This window comes from Perognathus longimembris, chromosome 22 (assembly GCF_023159225.1).
Source record: "Perognathus longimembris pacificus isolate PPM17 chromosome 22, ASM2315922v1, whole genome shotgun sequence".
NCBI classification, from domain to species: domain Eukaryota; kingdom Metazoa; phylum Chordata; class Mammalia; order Rodentia; family Heteromyidae; genus Perognathus; species Perognathus longimembris.
The window spans coordinates 12,742,345-12,763,479 of record NC_063182.1 but is presented as its reverse complement, the minus strand read 5'-3'; the positions used below and the strand labels follow the sequence as shown (position 1 = coordinate 12,763,479).

The window sequence follows — 21,135 nt, the reverse complement described above, 5'->3', positions numbered from 1 at the left end:
ATACTATTCACTATGGAAGTGTGTGTGTGTTTGTGTAGAACAGCTTTTCTCTGGAGCTAAGTATTGTTCATTCACAAGCAATGAAAGGACAGCTTCTAAGTTTAATATGATAGACCAAAGTTTTAGCTACTTCTGGCACAGACTTGTACTTTAAAATGAGAAAGATGAACTTTACTCACTCTATAGTTAAAAAAATGTTATGAGACTGAAAGCATTGATGTATGTGAAATGTTTTTAGTTCCTCTAAGGAATAATAAGATGTAATATTCTAAAAAAATACACATAGATTACCTTCAGGCTTCCTCTGATAAAAGACCATATCAAATATAAGCCGTACTGATAGATTCTTGGGGTACTTCATCTCCTGAAATAGCTGATGATTGGTTGGGGAAATGCATTGAAGGAGACTGCTTAGTGACTGATGTGGTGCACTGGGGCTCATTAGACTCTGCATCTGATCCTGCCTGTAACATACCCTGGCATTAAAGCCTAGTTATGCTGCTTTAACTCCTCTACAAGCATTCTCACATTCTTCTTCTTTTAATTAAGAATAGTACTTGTTTAGAAATATTGGCCTTATTTCATGAGCATATTAGTTAGTAAGCTAAGATGAAATGTAAGAACACTACTTTGAAAATTTTGCTGCAGCATACAATCAGAATTTTTTTCTGCGATAATAATCTGAATATTAATGTATCTGGGATTCATGTTGGAGATCCAAATTTTCAAGAAGACATCAGACAGTGGAAAGATAGTAAGGCAAACATTAGGAGACTGAGACAAAGGTTTTTGACTAAATTATAACTTTAGCAGGATATCAGAGTTTAATTCACATAAGTATAATTACATACTGTTCTTTATTTTTATGAACCAAGATGATATAATACTGATCAATTATTAGATAAAAGGTAACTTAGATGTTTGTCACCTTTTGTGTGACAAGTTATGTGTGTTACTTCTTTGGAGCATTCAAATTACGATGTAGCTTACAGTTCTAAAATGTATTATGGTTTTTCTCATATTTAGTCTCTGCCCTGGTAATATAAGGATTTGAACTCAGGACACTGTGCTTGCTACCTACTCAGATCTCTAATGTCTAAATTCACTCTGTTTTATATGTGTATATATGTGTATATATATATACATACATATGTATATATATACATATGTATGTATATATATATATGTACATACACACACATGACCTTTGGATTTCCAGTGTCTAATGCATCTTGACCTATCACTCCTGTCATGACTCCTGTCATCTCACTCATCCCTCCTCTACCCACCTCTTCTTTCTTCTTAATTTTGTAGGCTATGCACTGAATTCTTGACTACATTCTCCCTTTCTTCTCCTCTTCATTGGCCTACCCCTTTTCTCCTTGACCCCATCACATACCTTACTAATTCTGGCTTCCTGGTGTTCATTTTGTTGAACTTTGATTTTGCTTTTCTGAGAAATTGTATTGTTTGAGTTCTTCCTTGGATCTACCATATTTCAGTTAATACATTTGTATATGCTCGCATAACACCAAACACAAACACATTCACTAATAAGTTTGTAAGCTAAATATAGCCTCCACATACAAAGAGAAACATGCATCCTTTGTGTCTCTGTGCCTAACTTATTTAAGTTAATGTAGTTTTTCCAAGTCTTTCCATTTCTTTACAAATGGTGCAATATTATTCTTTCTAATACATGATTAAAATTTCATTGCATACATATACCACATATTCTTAGTCCTTTCGTTCATTGAGGGCATCTGAACTGATTCCATACCTTGGCTATGGTGAATAATTCTGCAGTAAATATGGTTGTACTGGTGGCTTTACTGTATCTTTGTAATCCTTTGGGTAAATGTCCAGAAATGGAATTGCTGGTCATAGAGTAGTTCTGTTTAGTTTTTTTGAGGAGTTCTCCATACTACTTTGCACCAAGTTTTAAGCAAGTTTAGTTTCTCACCGACAGTGTATTAAGATTCTCTTTTGGCTGAATCTAGCCCAACATCTGCTATCATTTGTTCTTATTGATTAATGACCATTCTAACTAGGATGAAATAGAATCTCAGTGTTGTTTTGATTTGCATTTAGCTTATGGTTAGAGATAGTGAGTACTCCTTCATGTGTCCATTGGGCATTTATATATTTTTTTTCTGAAAAGATTCTCTTTAGCTCATTAGCACATTGATTAATTGGATTGTTGGGTTTTTCTTGAGGGTTTAATTTTTTAAGTTCTCTGTATATTTTAGACATTAGGCCACTGTTTGATGTGTAACAGGCAAAACTCTCCTTCCATTCTGTAGGCTATCATTTTAGTTTGTTGGATATGCCCTTTGCTGTGTAGAAACATTTTAGTTTGATGTGGTCCCATTTATCAAATCTTTCTTTGATTTGCTGTGCTTCTGGATCTTTACTCAGAAAATTTTTCCCTTTGCCAAGGATTCCTATTGTTTCACCCATTTCTTAATAGTTTCATGATTTCAAATCTTGCATTGTGATTTGTGATCACAAGTTCCTAAAGAATTTTGAATAAATGAAAGCTTAATTTTGTATAAATGATTAATATTGTTATTTTGACTAGAAGCATAGGTAATTCTTCCTTAGTTCTAATCTTGATTTCTCTTTTTTCCTGATTTTATGAATGATTTCTACCAAGGTGTTTTATACTATTCTGATGAGTAAGCTAAATTTTGTTTGCTACATACCTCACTTCCTGAATATAATAAGGAATATCACTGGAATTTTATGTCAGTGCTTTTATTTTATTTTTATTTATTTATTTATTTTTTGCTAGTCCTGGGCCTTGGACTCAGGGAGCCTGAGCACTGCCCCTGGCTTCTTTTTGCTCAAGGCTAGCACTCTGCCACTTGAGCCACAGCACCACTTCTGGCCGTTTTCTATATATGGGGTGCTGGGGAATCGAACCCTGGGCTTCATGTATAGGAGGCAAGCACTCTTGCCTCTAGGCCATATTCCCAGCCCTATGTCAGTGCTTTTAAAATAAATTTTTGTATGTGTGTTTTCCTGGGTATTGAAAAAAATAATCACAGGTATTATCAGTTATTAGGCATTTGCTACATGTCTTCAGTCTTCCTAGGGTTTGTCATATTTACCAATTTAACTCCTCATGACAACCATTTGAAATAGTTAACTATTACTAACCCATTTTGCAGGTGAGGGAAGCAAGGCAAAGAGAACTTAAGTAACTTTTCCCAGTTCATATGGCAACATTTATACACACACTGCATTCTGCTCAAAAGGAATGTATTTTAAATATTCTTACTGCATAAGGAAGGGCATGTGTCATTATCACAATCCATACATGCTTATTAAACACATGTTAAGAATTTCAGTGGAGAAAATGTAATATAGATTCATGAATGAACAAATTTAAAAACCCAAAAGCGAACATAGAAATTAAGTTGCTTAAAATCAATCTTTGCTATAAAGTCATAAGGGCTGGCAACCAAATTAAAGAGGTATGGTTATTTAAAACAATTAAAGATGAAATGTCACATAGCTGAGCCTAGATGTCTAAGGAGAGAAAGAGCTGTCTAACTATTGGTACCTCAAGAAATCAGAGTAGCCTTGTGGAAGTGAGCTTTAGGCCTCTAAGGAGAGGTCTTTGTGCTTCTGAAATGGGTTGCATGGACTGGTTCTGGTTCTAGTTGTGCTGGAAACAGCTAAAGTAAAACTAGCTTACATCGTCACTTGAATGAACTGTGCTGTGGTGGCATCCCTAGAGATACCCACTCCTTGTCCCTTCTTCTTTCCAGTCTCTTTCACGAGGCTCTCTTAGTTTATGGGACCTAACAGGAACCTATTTAATGAAGGACTAAGGTAGTGTACAAATAGATCCTCGGTGTCAGCATCTCAAAGAGCATGGAGTCAGAGCTAATACTGGACCTTAATAACAGGCACCGTGAGGAGCAAATTCACAGAAATAATGGCTCTCATCTTCTCTCTCATATACTAATTCTGTCTACAAATCACTATGTGAAATGAGTACTGGGAAAATTGGAGTAAAGGATAATATGAAAATTATGAACTTAAAAGTTACTATGGCATTTTAAATGAAAAAGGCATTGCTTTGTAATTTGTGTGTGGGGAAGTATTATTGGGAAAGTATTTAATATCTTTTTTATTCATTTTAGATAAGATGGGAAAAAAACATCACATTGGGGGAACCACCGGGATTCTTACATTCTTGGTGGTGGTAAGTATCTTTTATCCCATGTTTTATTTACATGGATAATGCATTACAATAGGCTTGTAATATATTTGTTTATTATTATGTTTCTTTTTTCACTTTTCAAAATTGTTACTTGCAAGGTAGCTTTGAGAAACAAAAACTCAGGTTAGCTTTTGATATTATTGACTTAAAGATATTTCTGTTGTGTCAAGATGAAAATTAGTATATAGAACCTCTAACTGAAGTATGATTTTTGCATAAGTTTGTTAAGGCTGGCTTAAGAAAATGCCATAGAATGCCAATAAACTTAAGCTTAATGGAAACTTATTTTTCTTGCAGCCCTGTAGGCTACAAGTTCACTAAATGCCAGACGGACTAAATGCCAGAATGGCTGATTTCTGATGAAGGCTCTCTTGTTGGCTTCTAGAAAGCTAACTTCTTGGTGTGTTCTTACATAATGTGGATATAGAGAGAAAGCAAGGTCTCTATTATTACTGTTAATTTTATTCCCTTCTCCTCATAATGCTAGACCACTACCTAGGTCTGTTCATAAGCTTTGGTATGCCAAAGCTATCCAGTTTCTTCTTTGAGGAGATTGAGAAATGATAACTTGATTGACAGCTGCTTTAACAGGCCAGTTCTACCCCAAACAACAGTCACTCACAAAACAAACAAAAATATTCGAGAACAAGAGAAGACTAATTTACAAATAAGAAGATGAAAATAAATTCATCTCCATTTTTTCAAAATGGAAAAGCATATTTATGAGAAACAGATCTCTGATGCAGTGGTCAGTGAGTGCTTCAAATACATTTTTAGCAGTTTTTAAATTTTTTTGTTTTGCCTTGAAAAAAGTACTTTTCATACCTTTATATCTCTTTGTACTTTTTTACCATGTTGTGGGTGGTTGGTACGTATTTAATTTTGATTTTCTAATGAGTCCTTGAGGAAATTTCTCTTTGTAAATCTGTAATATCTATTTATTGCATACTGCCAACAATGCTAATTGATTGCCTTGCTTGGTCCAGGTGTTATACTAGATACAGTGGACACCATGAATAAAACAGATGTACATTCCTACTCTCTTGCTAATGATAGTCTACTGGGAAAAGCGAAAAGCTCAAGAAGCAGTGAGAAAGAAGCATGGCATGGAGGACATGCAGAGTACTATGTAGACACATAGCAAATCCATTTCACCTAGAGGAGCTGTTATCTAAGCCAAATTAACTATGTATGAACTAACCAGAGAGACATGGAGAGATAGAGAAGGAAAGTGTTCTGAAGAGATTATATTACTTGCAAGGACCAAAGGTGAGGGACAGGAGAGCATAATATGTAGAAAAAGTAGAAAGAATGAGGCTGGATTAGAAAACTGGGAGTGTGAGTTGATTTGTAAAGATGATACCACACAAGTGGGTTTTTAAGTAGGTATCTAATCATGTCAATATTCACCCTAACAATGATAGTCTAGTTCTGTAGCGTAGATAGTGAAAGAACAGGAATAAATTCAAAAGCTGAGAAGCACTTAGGAAGCCATTGCAATGAGGAGTCGATAATGGTTGCTGAAACCTAATGTATAATCAGTGGGGAGGAAGTGGAAGAATGGGAGATGCATGTCTGGAAGTATCACTAGCAGGATTTGGTAAAAAGTGAAGCTTCTTAGGCATGGTGAAATTGAAATACATGCTACCTAAGTGGGGTTGTTGAGCAGTCAGCTGGTTAAATGGTTTTGATGTTCAACAGAGAAGAGGATGAGTGAATGTTATTATCTGTGTGTGAAGAGACAAACGAATATTCTACAGAACCCTTGTGTCATTAACATTTAAGGATGTTGAGGAGGAGGCTACAAGGGAGATAAAAAAAAAGTCTAGTTAATGATGGGAAAGTAGAGCCTTACAGAAAGCAAAACAGGAAAGTTTTGAGATGAGAGAGGATTTAGTAGATGCAGGTATGGTGGAAAGGTAAAGTACAGGATGAACATGCCCTTTGAGAATATAGTGGAAAGACCACTGATGACTTATATGCAAGATGAGAAATGAGCCAGGAAGTGAGACTTCTGGGTTCAGAAGTGACTTGAGAATTTGGGAAGTAGGAAATGACAAATAGTGTAAATTCATTCCAGCGGCATATCACAGATTTGAAAGAGAAGGTTTTCAATTTAGATGGAAGAGGAATTACTGTGCATAATTTTTACAAGGAGGAGGCAGTGGAGAGAGGCTTAAGATACAGGAGAGAAGGAAGATGAGGGAGAAAGAGCTCTTAATGCACAAGTTAAGAATTGTAAGGAAGAGGAAAGGACTGACATCTCTTTCACTGAAGTAAGAGGGGATATAGAGAATATTGTAGGTTTGATGGCAAGAAATTTAGTTCTAATTCAGAGATTTTTTTCAAAGTAGGATAAGGACCTCTGATGAGGGAACTGAGATAGGTGATATTGACTTTTTCTGAGTAAAATATTTGAAATATTTATATATAGACCTTGAGAGAGAACAAAGTAGGAACACACTGAAAGCTTCTAGGCAGTGTTCAATGCCTAACAATTCGTTGTGCATATCAATTCATTGTGGCACCAATATGCACAGATGTGTGTTTTCTGTAGCAGTAATTGGTAGAAGAGGTATTTGCATGGCTTGTTATCTTTTGTTTTGTGTTTTTTTTAAGTAGAAAAACTTCCTACTTACTGCCTTATATACTCATTTCTCAGCATCCTTCTTAAACGGAGAAAAACAAATTTCTCTTGTAGTTCTGTATGTATGGTGTTCTTGTACATAATTTACTACCACCTTTTAATCTCTCCTAAAAGCATGCCTTTCTAGAAGTCCTGTGATGAATGAAACCACACTTGGTCAGTTGTGGTTGTGGATTTCCTCCGTTTGTCTCACATACATACATGGCAGGAACAGGTGCAGTCCTTTGGGCGTTGTTCCTGTGTTTGGACCAACGGTTCATTATAATTAAGCACCATTGTGCTGTTTGCCTGAGGTTTAAGACTGATCTCTTGTATAATGTAAAATTCTCATTTTATACCATACACATGTATAATATCTAGATTTAGAATGTAAATCCTTAGCTATTTTCTGAATGTTGTTTAGTCTACTCGTACGTTGAGATCTCCACCATGTAATTTAAGAAATCATTTAAAATATCTGTTCTTATGGATCTGTGGATTAACAGAGTAAGGAAGGGCTTAAAGATTTTTCCATTATGGCACTAATTTTGCTTCTTGTACCTGTTTCTCTTTAACTACTTTTTTCATGAATTGAACCTATTTATGTATTATCATGGTTGATAATAATTTATTGCTTGTCTTGGTCTTGGGCTTCTCCTTGACTTTACCTCTTTGCTTTGTTTTGTTTTCAACTGTTTTGTTTTAGCTTGTAAATCTGTCATTGTTTTTCTTTTTCCTTCTTTTTCTACTAATACTTAGATTCAAAGGATCCCTTTTTCATGGTATTGATCAGGTTTGGAGATAGCCAGTACTGCTAAATAATTGCCGCATTAGTATATTCCTGCTATACTTAGTTTAAATCTGGTATACACAAAATATAAAGAGATATCATTTCTTAATGTTTTTAGTTTGTATCACCTAAAACTACTAATATACTCTTTGAGGTGCCCACTCCTCTATAGAAAATCATTTGCTCTTATCAGGTTTGAAGTCATGAAGTCTCTGAGAATTGAAAGCTACACACCCCTCTTCCAGAGGAATACCAGATTCTCAGCTTTCTTGATCACTGTGTATAGCGAGGCCACTACCATGGGCTTTAAATCTAGCAAATACTTGACCCTTTCAATCCTTACCTCTTTAGAACTGGGCTTCATAATCTGTGTTTTATGTTAAGAATTCAGGACTCTAATTAATATTGCCTTTTTACATTGACCAGGGGAGTTGTGATTGCCACTGAGGTCAGATAATTGGCATAGTAAATATTTGTCAGCGACTTACTGCTTGCTTATATGGTAAAAGTAAGTTTGTTGATGGACCAGTTAGGACTTTATGACCTCTGACCCCTATTTTTATAGAACATTTGAAAATGTTGTGTAAACTTCTTTCACAAATATTTACCAAGTGCAAAGCTGTGTTACCACAAAGAAAAATCAATAATAGGAGAGATAAACCAGTAAACAGAAGTAGGGATTAGAACAATTGAGAAGTTGAGTCATCATCAGCATCTCAAGTTGAATAGAGTCTATGTCTAAGAAGGTCTAGATGTTTCCACTCTTGCTGCTCTTGTGAATGAAGAAACAAGTTGAGTGAGCTGATCATCAGAATAACTTATTAACGCAGATTAATAAATCTCTCCAGCCAAGAGCAAATCAAGTATTGCTATGAGATTTACATTCTATAAATCCCAATTCTTGCTTTAGGAAATAAATTCATATTTTTAATCACCATATTGCTATAATTTGAGCCATCAACATTTATCCATAGTAATTGTGAAAATTTAATAACATGTAATATAAGTTCTGTATTTAGGCATTTTAAACAAATGAAAGAAAATAAAGCATTAAAGGAAATTATGGCATTACTCAGTCTCATGTTTTTCATTTCTGATGATAATCTTAATCTTATTGAATTAACTGTGAATTTACTTTATGTTGTAAGACCTACAGAATTTTTTCTCCTAGCTGAGGATCCAGACTAAGTGAAATTTCTAGGTTAAAAACAAAAGTTCAGGCTCAGTATACCAAGTTTTATTCACTGGTCATTACCCATGTACTTACCAAAGTTACCTGCTTTTAAATATGTGTATGTGTGTGTGTGTGTGTGTGTGTGTGTGTGTGTGTGTGTGTATGTATATATGTGTATATATATATGTTTTTAAGTATTGATGTAGCTTAATTCTAATACTGATATATTAATTATATGCTTAGTATGTAGTGGACATTGTGCTTGTGGCATATAATATGCTAAAATAATTTCATTACATATGGAGGAAATTGTGTTTCTGGTACATTTAAATGATTTAGTCACAGTAATCAGTAGAGCTAGCTTATTTCTCAGACATTTCATACTCTAACACTTGTGTCCTTGGCCACTTTGTTTGGTCTACCTCTCACTTCTATGGAGTTGTAAATGTGGGACAGACATCGTTTTATCATTATTATAATTGCCTTTATTTATAATCAGTACTTTCAGACACTTGCTGTTCTGGTTTTTAAATTACCAACTCATGCTTATTATTATCTCAATAAATTGAAGAATAGCTAGAGCCTTTATGATTTTTAAGAAGCATGTTTTAAATTCAGATATTAAAAATGATTTAAAATGGATACTTTCAAACTAAATAACCTATTTTGCTAATTAATTGCAAGACAAAACAATGGAAGCTTTAAGCATTTTCTTATATGTTTGACTGATATAACTTTATTGTACCAGTACTGAGACTTGAACTGAGGACCTCACCCTTTTACTTGGGTTTTTCCCTTATGACTGGTGGTCTACTGCTTGAGCCATATATCCAGTCTTTTTTTTTGTTTTGTTGTTGTTGTTGTTGGTTTTCTGATGGCCATTTTGTAGCGAGAGTCTCCGAGATGTTTCTGCTGGACAAGCTTCAAACCTCAATCCTCAGATCTTAACGTCCTGAATAGTTAGGATTATGGGCATGAGCCAGTGTTATCTGGCTGCCCAGTGTGATGTAACGGTGAAGGTATTGGCTTGTAAGTGGAATAGCGGAATGCTCTTAAAGGTAGACATGGGTAGCTCACACCTGCAGTCCTAGCTACGTAGGAGGCCGAGACCCGAAGGATCAGAGTTCTGGAGCCAGCTTGGACAAAAGTTGGTCAGATTCTTATCTCCAATTAACCAACAAATACAGGTTGGAGGTGTGGATTAAGTGGTAGAGAACTAGTGGAGAGCAAAAAAAAGCTGAGCAAAACCATGAGGCCTAGTTAAGCGCGCGCGCGCACACACACACACACTATCTTGAAATAATTAATGAGCCATTTTATTCTTTAATGTTTGAAGTAGAATATTATTTACTATTTCTCTTCTTTGTAGATAACTAGGAAAGTACTATATTTACACTGCACAAAAATGACTATTTTAGATGATCTTATCCTTTTAGGAAAATACTGTTTCTGGAAGTTGTCTGATTGCTACTGCATTATTGCACAAAAAGCCCCACCTGAATTTTAATTTCTCAAAAAAAAAATAACCTGTCTTGAAGAAGAAAAAGTTTGTGTAAAGAATAACATATGTCTCATACATTAGGATTGTGATTTATCATATTGGTGTTTATGATCTTCTTAATGTTACTTTTTCAGTGTATTTTGGGATCTCTACTGTGCAGCTCCAGAGAGACGGGAAACATGTGAACACTCAAGCGAAGCAAAAGCCTTCCATGATTACGTAAGTGAACATAGACTTTTCTAAAGTTCTATTGTCAAATTTCTTTTAAACCTCTGCTCTTGAAAATTTTATTGTGTCATTTTATTTTGCTTTTGTACTTAAGAAATTGGTTTTTCTTTTCTTGAAAAATAAGCTTTTAATTTAAAAGTGCAATACAAAGGGATGCTGAGGCTTAGTGAAGCTTAGAACATCATAGGCAAACTCCAAGATACTAGAGATATTTCTTAAGATTAAGAATGTCTGATTTAGGAAATTTCAGATTTATAAAAATGAGATAGTGAGTTTTAATTCTCCAGTGAGATTCATTGTAAGATTTCTGTGCATAAGCTCCTCTCTTGAATGTAAGATTTAAAAAGTTTGAAATACTCTGTTTTTTTTTCTTCTTACAACTTTTGCTTCTGTGTCGTAAGATTGAATTACCCACAGCACTGAATTGAGTTACCAAAAAATTTATTATGGATTAAAAGGAAATGTTAGATGAGAGGGAAGACTTTAGGCAAAAATAAATATGTGATGTGAAAAAAATTCATTGTTTTAGGAAAAACAGTAAATTGTCCTTGGTTTGAGCATATTGTGTCAAAACTGAAAATCTGGTTTAGAAAGTGATTATATCAGGTAGTAGAATTGGGCTTAAAAAAAAACAAGAAAAATTTTCTTTGGGGAAAATTTGCACTTGAAAATGAGGAGATAGCATTACAAAGTGGTGGGAAATTACTATGTTTTTTTTTTAATAGTTTTATTTATTTTTTGTATTTATGTGGTACCAAGGAATTGAACCCAGGGCCTCACACATGCCAGGAAAGCACTCTACCCTTAGCCATATTTCTTGCCCCAATTACTATGTTTTTAGAGCGTAAAAGTAACACAGATTGAATTTGGGATGGTGAAAATCCACTGTTTTTTTCTAAAAGTAGAGTTGAGGCCATCACCCAAGATAGTATCTGTTAGCAAGTACCTAAAACTGATTCAGAAAAGTACTTTAGTTAGTATGGGAAAGTGTAATTCTGTCCAAAAATCCTCAAAGATCAGAATCAAGCTTCCAAAGAGAAAAACAAGTCTTGATCTTCTAAAGAAATCAATTCAGTCTGAGACTTAAGAATAGAATTGGATGGAATTGTAACTCCCAAAGTTAGCATGAGGAACAAGATATTGCCTAGGAATGAGATGGGAGAGAATTCTATCAAAGATGCTCTTGGTTTCTGTTATAATCAAAGTAGATTCATTTCTGTCCTCTCCCAATTTCTCTTTCTAATGAAACAGTCTCACAGTATAATCAGTATTATGGCTTAGATATGGTCTGAGTGTGTGCCCTAAAGGCATTCTAGAAAGTAGGTCTCCAGTGTTGCAACCATGAGGTGCTGGTAACTTTTAAGAGATGGGGGTCTGTTATGAGGTACTTTGGACATGAGGTTCTCACAGGAACCATGTCTGGTTTTTATGAGTAGGTTATTCTGAAAAGAGAGAGTCTGAATGTCTTCTTTTCTGACTTCCTGTCCTGTCGTGATGTCTTATGCACGTTCTTCCACCATGTGATACAGTCTACCATGAGCATCATCAGAGATAAACCGAAGAGCAGCCTGATCCTGAACTTTAGCCCCTTTCACCTTGAACTGAATTTCTCTTTTCTTTGTACATTATGTAGCTTCAAGTATTTTATTACAGAAACAGCAAGTGGATGTAATAAACAGGTTATGCATGCCACTGATGAATCTTTTTAACTCACTTATTTTGTTCTCCTTTACTTTCATCTGGTTATAAAAAACCTGTTTTTCTCACTAATTCTACTTCAGATTCTTAGGTCAAGTGTTCATGATCTAAAACTAAAAATCAAGAGTTCTCAGGGGTTCTCGGTAAAGTGATTCAGTAAACAACTGAAAAAAAAAACTACAACACTTGAATCCGTAATAATCTAAAATTCACAATTTAAAATATTCAGACAATAAATCTGGTATCTAGAGAAGTTAAGGACATATCTTTGATTAAATATTGAGTATGGGTTAACCAGGAAAGTTCAGATTTTCTATGTTCTCATATAGTTTTACCTATTCTGGATAAAGTCTTTGCAATGCCAAGCCAGTGGGCATTTTAAAAAAACATCGATATTTTCAGACAATAAATCTAAGGACATGATAGAATAGAAATTGAAGAAAAGGTTCAAGGCATAGACTATTCCAATATTTTTGGTATTGAGGGAAGTCTTAAATTAGTCTAATCACAAATGAAATTGCAAATAAAAAGTAAAAGTGAGGCAAAATGATACTGTTCAGTGGTAAGGATTTAGGTAGAAAATTTAAAAAATATTGATAGTTAACATAACTGATGAACAGAAACTTGGTCTATCTTGAGCAGACACCAGCTATTTGGGAGGAATCATTTGTAAGCTGTATGAACAGGTTAAACAAATGAGGGAATAAAGGTAAAAATAAAAATTGAAGTCTAGGAAGAAAAACTTGGCCAGAAATGGGGTGATAGGGAAAAGAACTAACATTATGATGGGTGAGGGAATACAATTCAGAGAGAGATACTTATACTACCTAGACTAACTTAGACAGCACAACTGATATGTTGTATAACATAATAATTGCCCAAATCGTTCTCTTATTTCAGGATGCTTCCAACTTGAACAAAACTCCTCAGGGCAACTAATAAAATTTGTTTGGTATTAACACACTGTCTTGATCCACACTATCATAAGATTCAAAAGCTGTTTGTGCTTGTTGAAGCAAGACTTGAGGTTCAAACTATGTGAATGGCTGAATGACTTTTATAGGCCACAGTTTCATTTTAGAAAACAGTCATGTATTGTATGTGGTGGGAGTAGCTTCAAATTTAGTAGGAAAACTAAATAGTCCCAAATGATCTGTGACTGGCTTTTTTAGAAGTTTTGAAACTTGGGGCTGGGGATATGGCCTAGTGGCAAGAGTGCTTGTCTCATATACAGGAGGCCCTGGGTTCAGTTCCCCAGCACCACATATGCAGAAAATGGCCAGAAGTGGCGCTGTGGCTCAAGTGGCAGAGTGCTAGCCTTGAGCAAAAAGAAGCCAGGGACAGTGCTCAGGCCCTGAGTCCAAGCCCCAGGACTGGCCAAAAAAAAAAGTTTTGAAACTTGGATTAACAGGTAGAGACATTAGTAGCAGTCTTTCTTGTTATTTTGTTTTAGGAAGCATGTATTAGATGTTTCTTGACATGTTGTGATTATTTCGCAGTATTCTTTGCCTTTCCTTTCTTTTTTTGTTTTTTGTTTTAAAAGATCAGTTTTATGGCTCATTGTGTAGATCAGTGACAGAGTACTAACCTAGCTCGTGCAAGGCCCTGTATTTGACTTGCAAATACCCTAGAAAAAAATAATCAGCGACATCTTCTATTTGGTGAGATATGGTTGTGATATGTATTCTTGTCTTGACTTTGAATCCAGTGGTAAGTTGTACTTCTGCAATAGTGTTCTTATCTGTTGTAATTCTGGCAATGTCAGTAGTAGGAGTTGTAGGATAGTAATACAGCAGGTTTCTTTCCTCATGTGTGGATTGGTTGGTAGCACTAAGTTATTCAAGCTAATTTGCATGTTCTCATGAATTTTTGAAACTGATGGTATAATACTGTAGAAGTCATAGATCTATTTTTTACAATTGAAATAATACAAACACAGTAAGACTCAGATAAGTCTTCAGGAGATTGAGATCTGAGGATCATAGTTTGAAGCCCTGGCAGGAATATCTGTGAGACTCTTATCTCCAATAAACCACCCAAAAAAAATTGAAAATGGCTTTGACTCTGAGCGGTAGAATGCTAGCCTTGAGACAGCACCAAGGCTCTGAGTCAAGCCCCGTGACTGGCACAAAAGAAAAAAAGGCCTGAGTCTCTGGCTTTTGCTTGAAAGAATAAATTTATATGTTGATACATAGAAACTTATTGAAGTTTTTTTTAATTTAATTTTATTGCCAAGGTGATATACCGAGGGATTACAGTTACATAGGTAAGGTAGTAAGGACATTTCTTGTCAAACTTGTTACCTTCTCCCTCATTTTTCTCCCACTTTCCCTTCCCCGCCCCAAGTTGTACAGTTAACTTCCAAGGTATTGTCTTGTGAATTTCACTGTGGCATTGCTTCACCCTTTGTCCTTTGTCTCACCATTTTCAATGTTCCTCTTCCCTTCCCTAATGCAGATAAACATATAAACAATCATATTAAGTGAAGTAAGCCAGACCCCAAAAAACATAGAGCTCATGGTTTCCCTCATTGGTAATAATTAGTACATGTCTTGCATAGTCCTAGCAGAGCTCAATAGCTATGTAATATGATCATATAAGGTGATGTTAAGTGAAATGAACTCCAAGATATGGAAACAAGAGGTTTTTCATTGTTGTTATTTAAATGTACTGTGTGATTTTTTCTTTTGTTTTTCTTTCCTATGGTTTATATTCTGTTGTTACTGTACTTGTTCAGAGAGAGACTGAAAGGTCCATGAACAAACAAAATTACTTTTGGATCCTTGAATTTCCATATGCAGGAAATAAACTGAGATAAGTCCTCAGCTGCAAACATGAATTTTTTTAATGGAAAAGGAAATGTGACTCAAATGTTAGACCGTGAAGCTATCTATAGGGCATGGTCTAGAACACCGTGATGTACACCCACTGAGTAAGACTGGATTCTGATCAAGGTACTAGCTACAATGTGTCCTGCCAGAGATTCCAGATTTATTATGTACCAGTGACATTACATGCTTTATCCCTTGCTTTCTCCTACCCTCCTTTGAATGGGAGTATCTGTTGTGGTGTTCATATACTTGAATAATTTTGGTATTTTTGTGGAAAGGAAATAACTTGTCTATTTAGTTCACAAGTCTTAGATTGAGAGGAATGATACTCAAGTACAGTGCTTAAGGACATCATTTTCATCTCAGCCTGGATGTAGTTGATTTGCATGTGGATTTTGAATTAAGTGTGAAGAGACTTTGGTGGTTATGGGGCGAGATAGGAATATATTTTTTATTTTGATGGATATGAATTATGACCACAGGGAAGAATGTTCCAGATTGATTTTTAATTAAAATTTTATTTTGAGAAAATGGTAGATTCACACGCATAGTTAGGAATAATACATGGAGGTCCCATGCATTCTTTACCATATTTCCTTCCATTGTAACATTTCAAAAAATTCTGTTACTAATAATTATACTAAGATATAGACCTTTCTATAACTTATTGATTATATTCAGTTATTTCCCGTTTTATTTGTACTTGTATATGTGTATGTATTCATTTAGCTTCTACGATTTTTTAGTCTCATGTGTACACCTGCTACCAATGGAATGGAAGGATTCCTCTTTTTGCTTTGTTGTGGCCAGTTCCATCCCTGACCTGTTCCTAACCCCTGCAGAATTGATTTTTACTATAGCATTAGGTCCATTATAAAAAAGATACACTGATGAAAAATGAATATACACTATATATAATATTGTTTTATTAAATTGGATCATGCAAATTATCACAAAGGCCTTCAACTAGAGATATATAATGATGACATTTCACATTCAAAATTTATCTATTAATAAAATAGACAGCTGTTATATTTGTAAAGAATGTTATAAATTTAGCTAAGTATATTTTACTATTGTCCAGGAAGAGTTTAATAAAGCACTGACATGGCATTTCATCTGTATGTGATCAATTGTTTACATAGATTGGGTAATAGTGTAATGTTCTTCCTGTTGTTTTAATTATCTTTTTTTCTTTTTTTGCCAGTTCTGGGCCATGGACTCAGGCACGGCCTGAGCACTGTCCCTGGCTTCTTTTTGCTCAAGGCTAACAATCTGCCACTTGAGCCACAGCGCCAGTTCTGGCCATTTTTCTATATATGTGGGTGCTGGGGAGTCGAACCCAGGGCTTCATGAATAAGAGGCAAGCACTCTTACCAGTAGGCCATCCTCCCAGCCTCTTCCTGTTGTTTTAAGTAAAAAGCACACGCCCAAATGATGAAGTATTTGTTCTGTATTCTTTTCAGCAGGATCAGTTAGATGTATCCAAGTATGCAAAATTAGAAGGAAACCTTTCCTAAAGAATTGTCTTTCCGTGTTACTTTCACTTTACTGTTTTGTTGCTATAGTAAAACATAAAATGGGCAAAATAATTTGTGAAGAATTTACTGGTTCTCCTTTAAATGGTTTTTATTTTAAAAAGTTTGATTACCATATTATTTCTGGCTTCTCTTTTCCTTTTCCTGTTTTTCTTGTGTATGCAGCTGTTCCTTACAATTTTTTTCCTGTAATTCTGAGATATTTATCACAATGCCAGAATTATCATGGAACGTTGGTGTGAATTTTATTTTCTAACTAGAGCCTTTAGTTTTATAGTATTTCAGTGCATTATTTGTGATCCACAGAAATACCAAAAACTTAGTATCCTTTGTGATTTATTTCTAGTATTTAACCTATATCTTCTGTTATTTTTAATATGCATGTTAGGACTCCTCAACTCCCTCCTTCTTAAATAATTCAATTTTTCTTTAATTAAAAACACATTTATTGACTTGGCCAGACATAAACCTATGTGCTGAAGAGATTCAAAATAAAACAGAAACCCAGTCATTAACTAATTTCTGTCTAATAGAGAAGACAAGTCAATAGATACCTACAATAAAACATAATCTGAGAGGAAAATCAGCACAACATATTATGTCAACATTTGAAGGTTGTGCTTTAGAGTTAGTCTGCAGAATTAAGGGAAGGCTTTGAGGAGCTTGGGAGTTTAGTATTAATATAAGCTTCATGAGTGCAGAAAAATTAAGGCTATATTTCCTTGGTGTCTTCACTACCTGGTATGTCCAGAATATAGTGGCCACTCAGTACGTATTCGATAACTGAAAATGAAGAGTCATTCAATTTAACTTTTGAAGGAGGTTTTGAAATCGGTTGAGTAATTGAAAGAGCACTATTCTAGAGGTAGTTTTATATATACTAAGTCACATATCCTTGGGGAAGTTGTACTTTTGAGTTAGAGGTCCTCAGACTTTACCAAAGTCAGTCGTTCTTCCCACTTCCACATCAATGGATTGTGAATGTCTGTTTCTAAGAATGTTACTGCAAGGGTCTCTGTAACCCTTCCCTGCAGTTAAGTGATGAAACATAATATTTATAAAACCTCTGTGAAAAAGACCTCTTGCTTGAAAAAAAATCAAAATTATTTTGTGAAAGATGAATTTATTGAAGCATAGGGGAAAAATAGAATCCTCTTTATTTCAGAATTGAAATTAAGAATAATATAATTGGATCTCCCATTTAATTTAACTCAATATGTAGAGGAACTGTGATTGCCTAACACCACTGACCTTCAATTTCTGGCCTGGGAAAATCAAAGCTGAACGTTTTTCCTCTTTCCATGGCCCCATTAGCAAATACTGAACTTAAAGATTCTGGCACTCCCTTTTGCTATCCCCAAATGCTGATCTTGCCACAGTGCCCTGGGCTTTCTTACATGATTTAACACTATCTGGAAGGATAATATTCAGGTTATTTCTTCAAACCACATGAGAGAATAAAGACAGAATCAAATATCTTTTCATCTTTGTTGTGAGAGGGCTTATAATTTTGATTATGATTTATAATCAAGTTAGCGAACTGGGTGCCTGTGGCACACACTTAATAACCTAGATACCAAGAAGCTGAGAGAAGTATCATAGTTCCAGGTCAGTCTAGCCAGAAAAAGTTTGAAAGACTTCAACTTAGGCACCGAGAGCCACAAATAACCATACCCAGAATTAAGAAGAATAAGGACAATGTCACTATTTTACTTGTACATTATTCATGAATTTAATGGAAACAAGACAAATATGGTAACCACCTGTGTCAGGCTTCTTCCAGGGCCTCCTCTTGATTGGGTGATTTCTTAGAAGGACTCAGAACTTAGCTGCCAATGTTACTCACCAAGCCGATTCATTGCAGCAAAAGCTTAGAAAGCAAAAAGGGGGTGTGAAAGAAAAGGAGAGAGGAGGGAGGAAGGAATGGAGAGAAAAATGAGGAAGGAAGGACCAGTTGGGAGGAAAAGGAAAAAGTTTACAGAAAAGAGATCTGGAGAAAACTGTATACCAGCTCCATAAGTCCCTTTCTAGTCACAAATGTTATACTTAATTCCACCAGGAGCTACTTACACTAGAAATTCAAGATGTCCTACAGAGCAGACAGTTGAATCTCAGTGCCCAATGGTTTTTATTGGAAGTAGTCATGAAGGCACCCTCTTCCTGGTACATACCAGCATAAACCATATTATTTGTACAAACACAGAAAGCCACCCATATCATTCTTTTTTTTTTTTTTTTTTTTGGCCAGTCCTGGGCCTTGGACTCCGGGCCTGAGCACTGTCCCTGGCTTCTTCCCGCTCAAGGCTAGCACTCTGCCACGTGAGCCACAGCGCCGCTTCTGGCCGTTTTCTGTCTATGTGGTGCTGGGGAATCGAACCTAGGGCCTCGTGTATCCGAGGCAGGCACTCTTGCCACTAGGCTATATCCCCAGCCCCCCATATCATTCTTTAAATGCTAGGAATCTTCCCTAAATCACTTTCATGCAACCCTTTATTTATCTATTTATTTATTTAAAATTATTTGTTTTTGCTGTTCCTGGGACTTGAACTCTGGGCCTCAGTGCTGTCCCTGAGCTTATTTTTGCTGAAGATGAGTACTCTACCACCTGAGCCACACAGCCACTTCCAGCTCTTTTGAGTAGTTTATTGGAGTAGTTTTTTTGAGTAGTTTATTGGAGTAGTTTTTTTGAGTAGTTTATTGGAGATTTTCCTGCCCACAGGGTTCAAACCCGAATCCTCTGATCTCAGCCTCCAGAGTAGCTAGGATTACCTTCACGATCCACCAGTACCTGGGGCCTCATGCAACCTTTTTAAAACAACAATCTCAAGCCTGTTTTCTTTCCTTTTCATGCTAGTTGAGACTGAAAATCTCTCCAGAAAGCATTCACCATTTCCATTTAGAGTTAATAAAAACAAATGTTTCCCATGTTCTGTTAATTAAATAAACCTTGGGAATTATAATATTCTATCCATATTATTCAATTTTAATGATAGGCTTAATAATGAATATTATGAAATAATTTATTATTTGACACTTCAAGTAATTTTCTTACTGTTGTGAGTTTAAAAGGGTTTTTTGAGTAAAGGCACTCTAAAACTATAATCCAATATTATCTCATACTCTATTTAGGATGGTTATTATCAGGTAAGCAAAACAAACTGTGGAGAAAAGGAAACCCTTGTCCATGCTTGGTAGGAATTCAGCACAGCCAAGGAAGAAAAGACTGAAATCAATACATTGATAAATGAATGGATTATAAAACATATACATACATGAGGGAAAACTATTCAGGCTACAAAGCAAAGAAAATCCTGTAGTTTGTAAAGGATAGATGAATCCAGAAGACATCTTGCTAAGTAATATAAACCAGGCAGTGAAAGGCAAATACTGTATGATATATTTGGAATCCAGAAAATTCAAAATCTTCGGATAGAGTAGAATGATGGTCACCAGAGATGGAGGAATTTGGGACAGAAAAGTCATTCAGACAGGATGAATAAATTCACAAGGTCTTTTGTACCTGTGGTGACTGTATTTAATAACCATGAATTACATACTTAAAACTTTATAATTCCCTAGATTTTATTGCTTGTGCTTACCATCCTTGAACTCAAGGCTTTGTATTCTCTCTCTTCTCTCCCCTCTCCCCACCATCAGCTTGCTTGCACACAGCTTACATTATACCACTTGAGCTATACCTTCAGCCAGGCTTTTTCTTTTCTAGTTAATGGGAGATGGAGTCTTACAGGATTTTTCTGCCCAGAGTGGGTGGCTTTGAGCTCTAATCCTCTGAACTCAGCCTCCTGAAAACCTAGGATTACAGCAGTTTGACACTGCTTTCTGGTGTGACAGGAGATTTTTAAGTGTTTTCTACCCTGGAAAAAAGATAAATATGTGTGATAATAGACAAGTTAATTTAATTAAGCAATTTCCTTATGTATACATATGTCAAAATTTTTTGTATGGTAAAACATACAACTTTTGTTTTTAAAGAAAAATTTAAAAGGTCTGTGTGACAGCATAGAAATTTGACAAATTTTTATGACATGTTTTATTAGGTAAAACTCTATTCCAAGTTTCAAACCATCTATGTGAAAATGAAATTTTAGAGTAGAATTTAGATTTACAGTGATCTCATAATCAGGGAAATATATCTTACATCAATCTTACAGAAAACGAAGAAATGAGAATAGATTGGTTTCATTAGAAAAGGTTTTCAGGAACTAGAGTAAAAATGAAATGGGTAGGATAGGAAAGGTGGGGGAAAGACAGGACATGACATGAGAGAAAAATTGATTAAGGTGACCAAAAGAGGACTGAGTCTGGGCTTGCTTGCAGGGGAGAAATGATTGTGTATCGTTACTCTGAACCAGATACAAGATTTAAACCACTTTTTGTATTTATGTATTCAGTGCTTTTGTGGATTCTAAAATTATTTATAGGAGGGTCTACTTTTCTTAATATTATATGAAATATTAGTACTATATGTTTTTCTCTTGCCATCTCTTCCTCATA

General features: G+C 35.2%; 1 protein-coding gene across 3 annotated transcripts in view; it reads left to right on the top strand.

The window, feature by feature from the left end:
• Window positions 1-21,135, top strand: part of Ssbp2 (single stranded DNA binding protein 2) — a 225,409-nt gene that overhangs the window by 87,304 nt on the left and 116,970 nt on the right. For all 3 annotated transcript variants that reach the window (XM_048331621.1, XM_048331619.1, XM_048331620.1), the window contains exons 3-4: window positions 4,155-4,216; window positions 10,460-10,544. In XM_048331621.1, coding sequence (XP_048187578.1) covers window positions 4,155-4,216; window positions 10,460-10,544 — 147 coding nt within the window. The remainder of the gene's footprint in view (window positions 1-4,154; window positions 4,217-10,459; window positions 10,545-21,135) is intronic.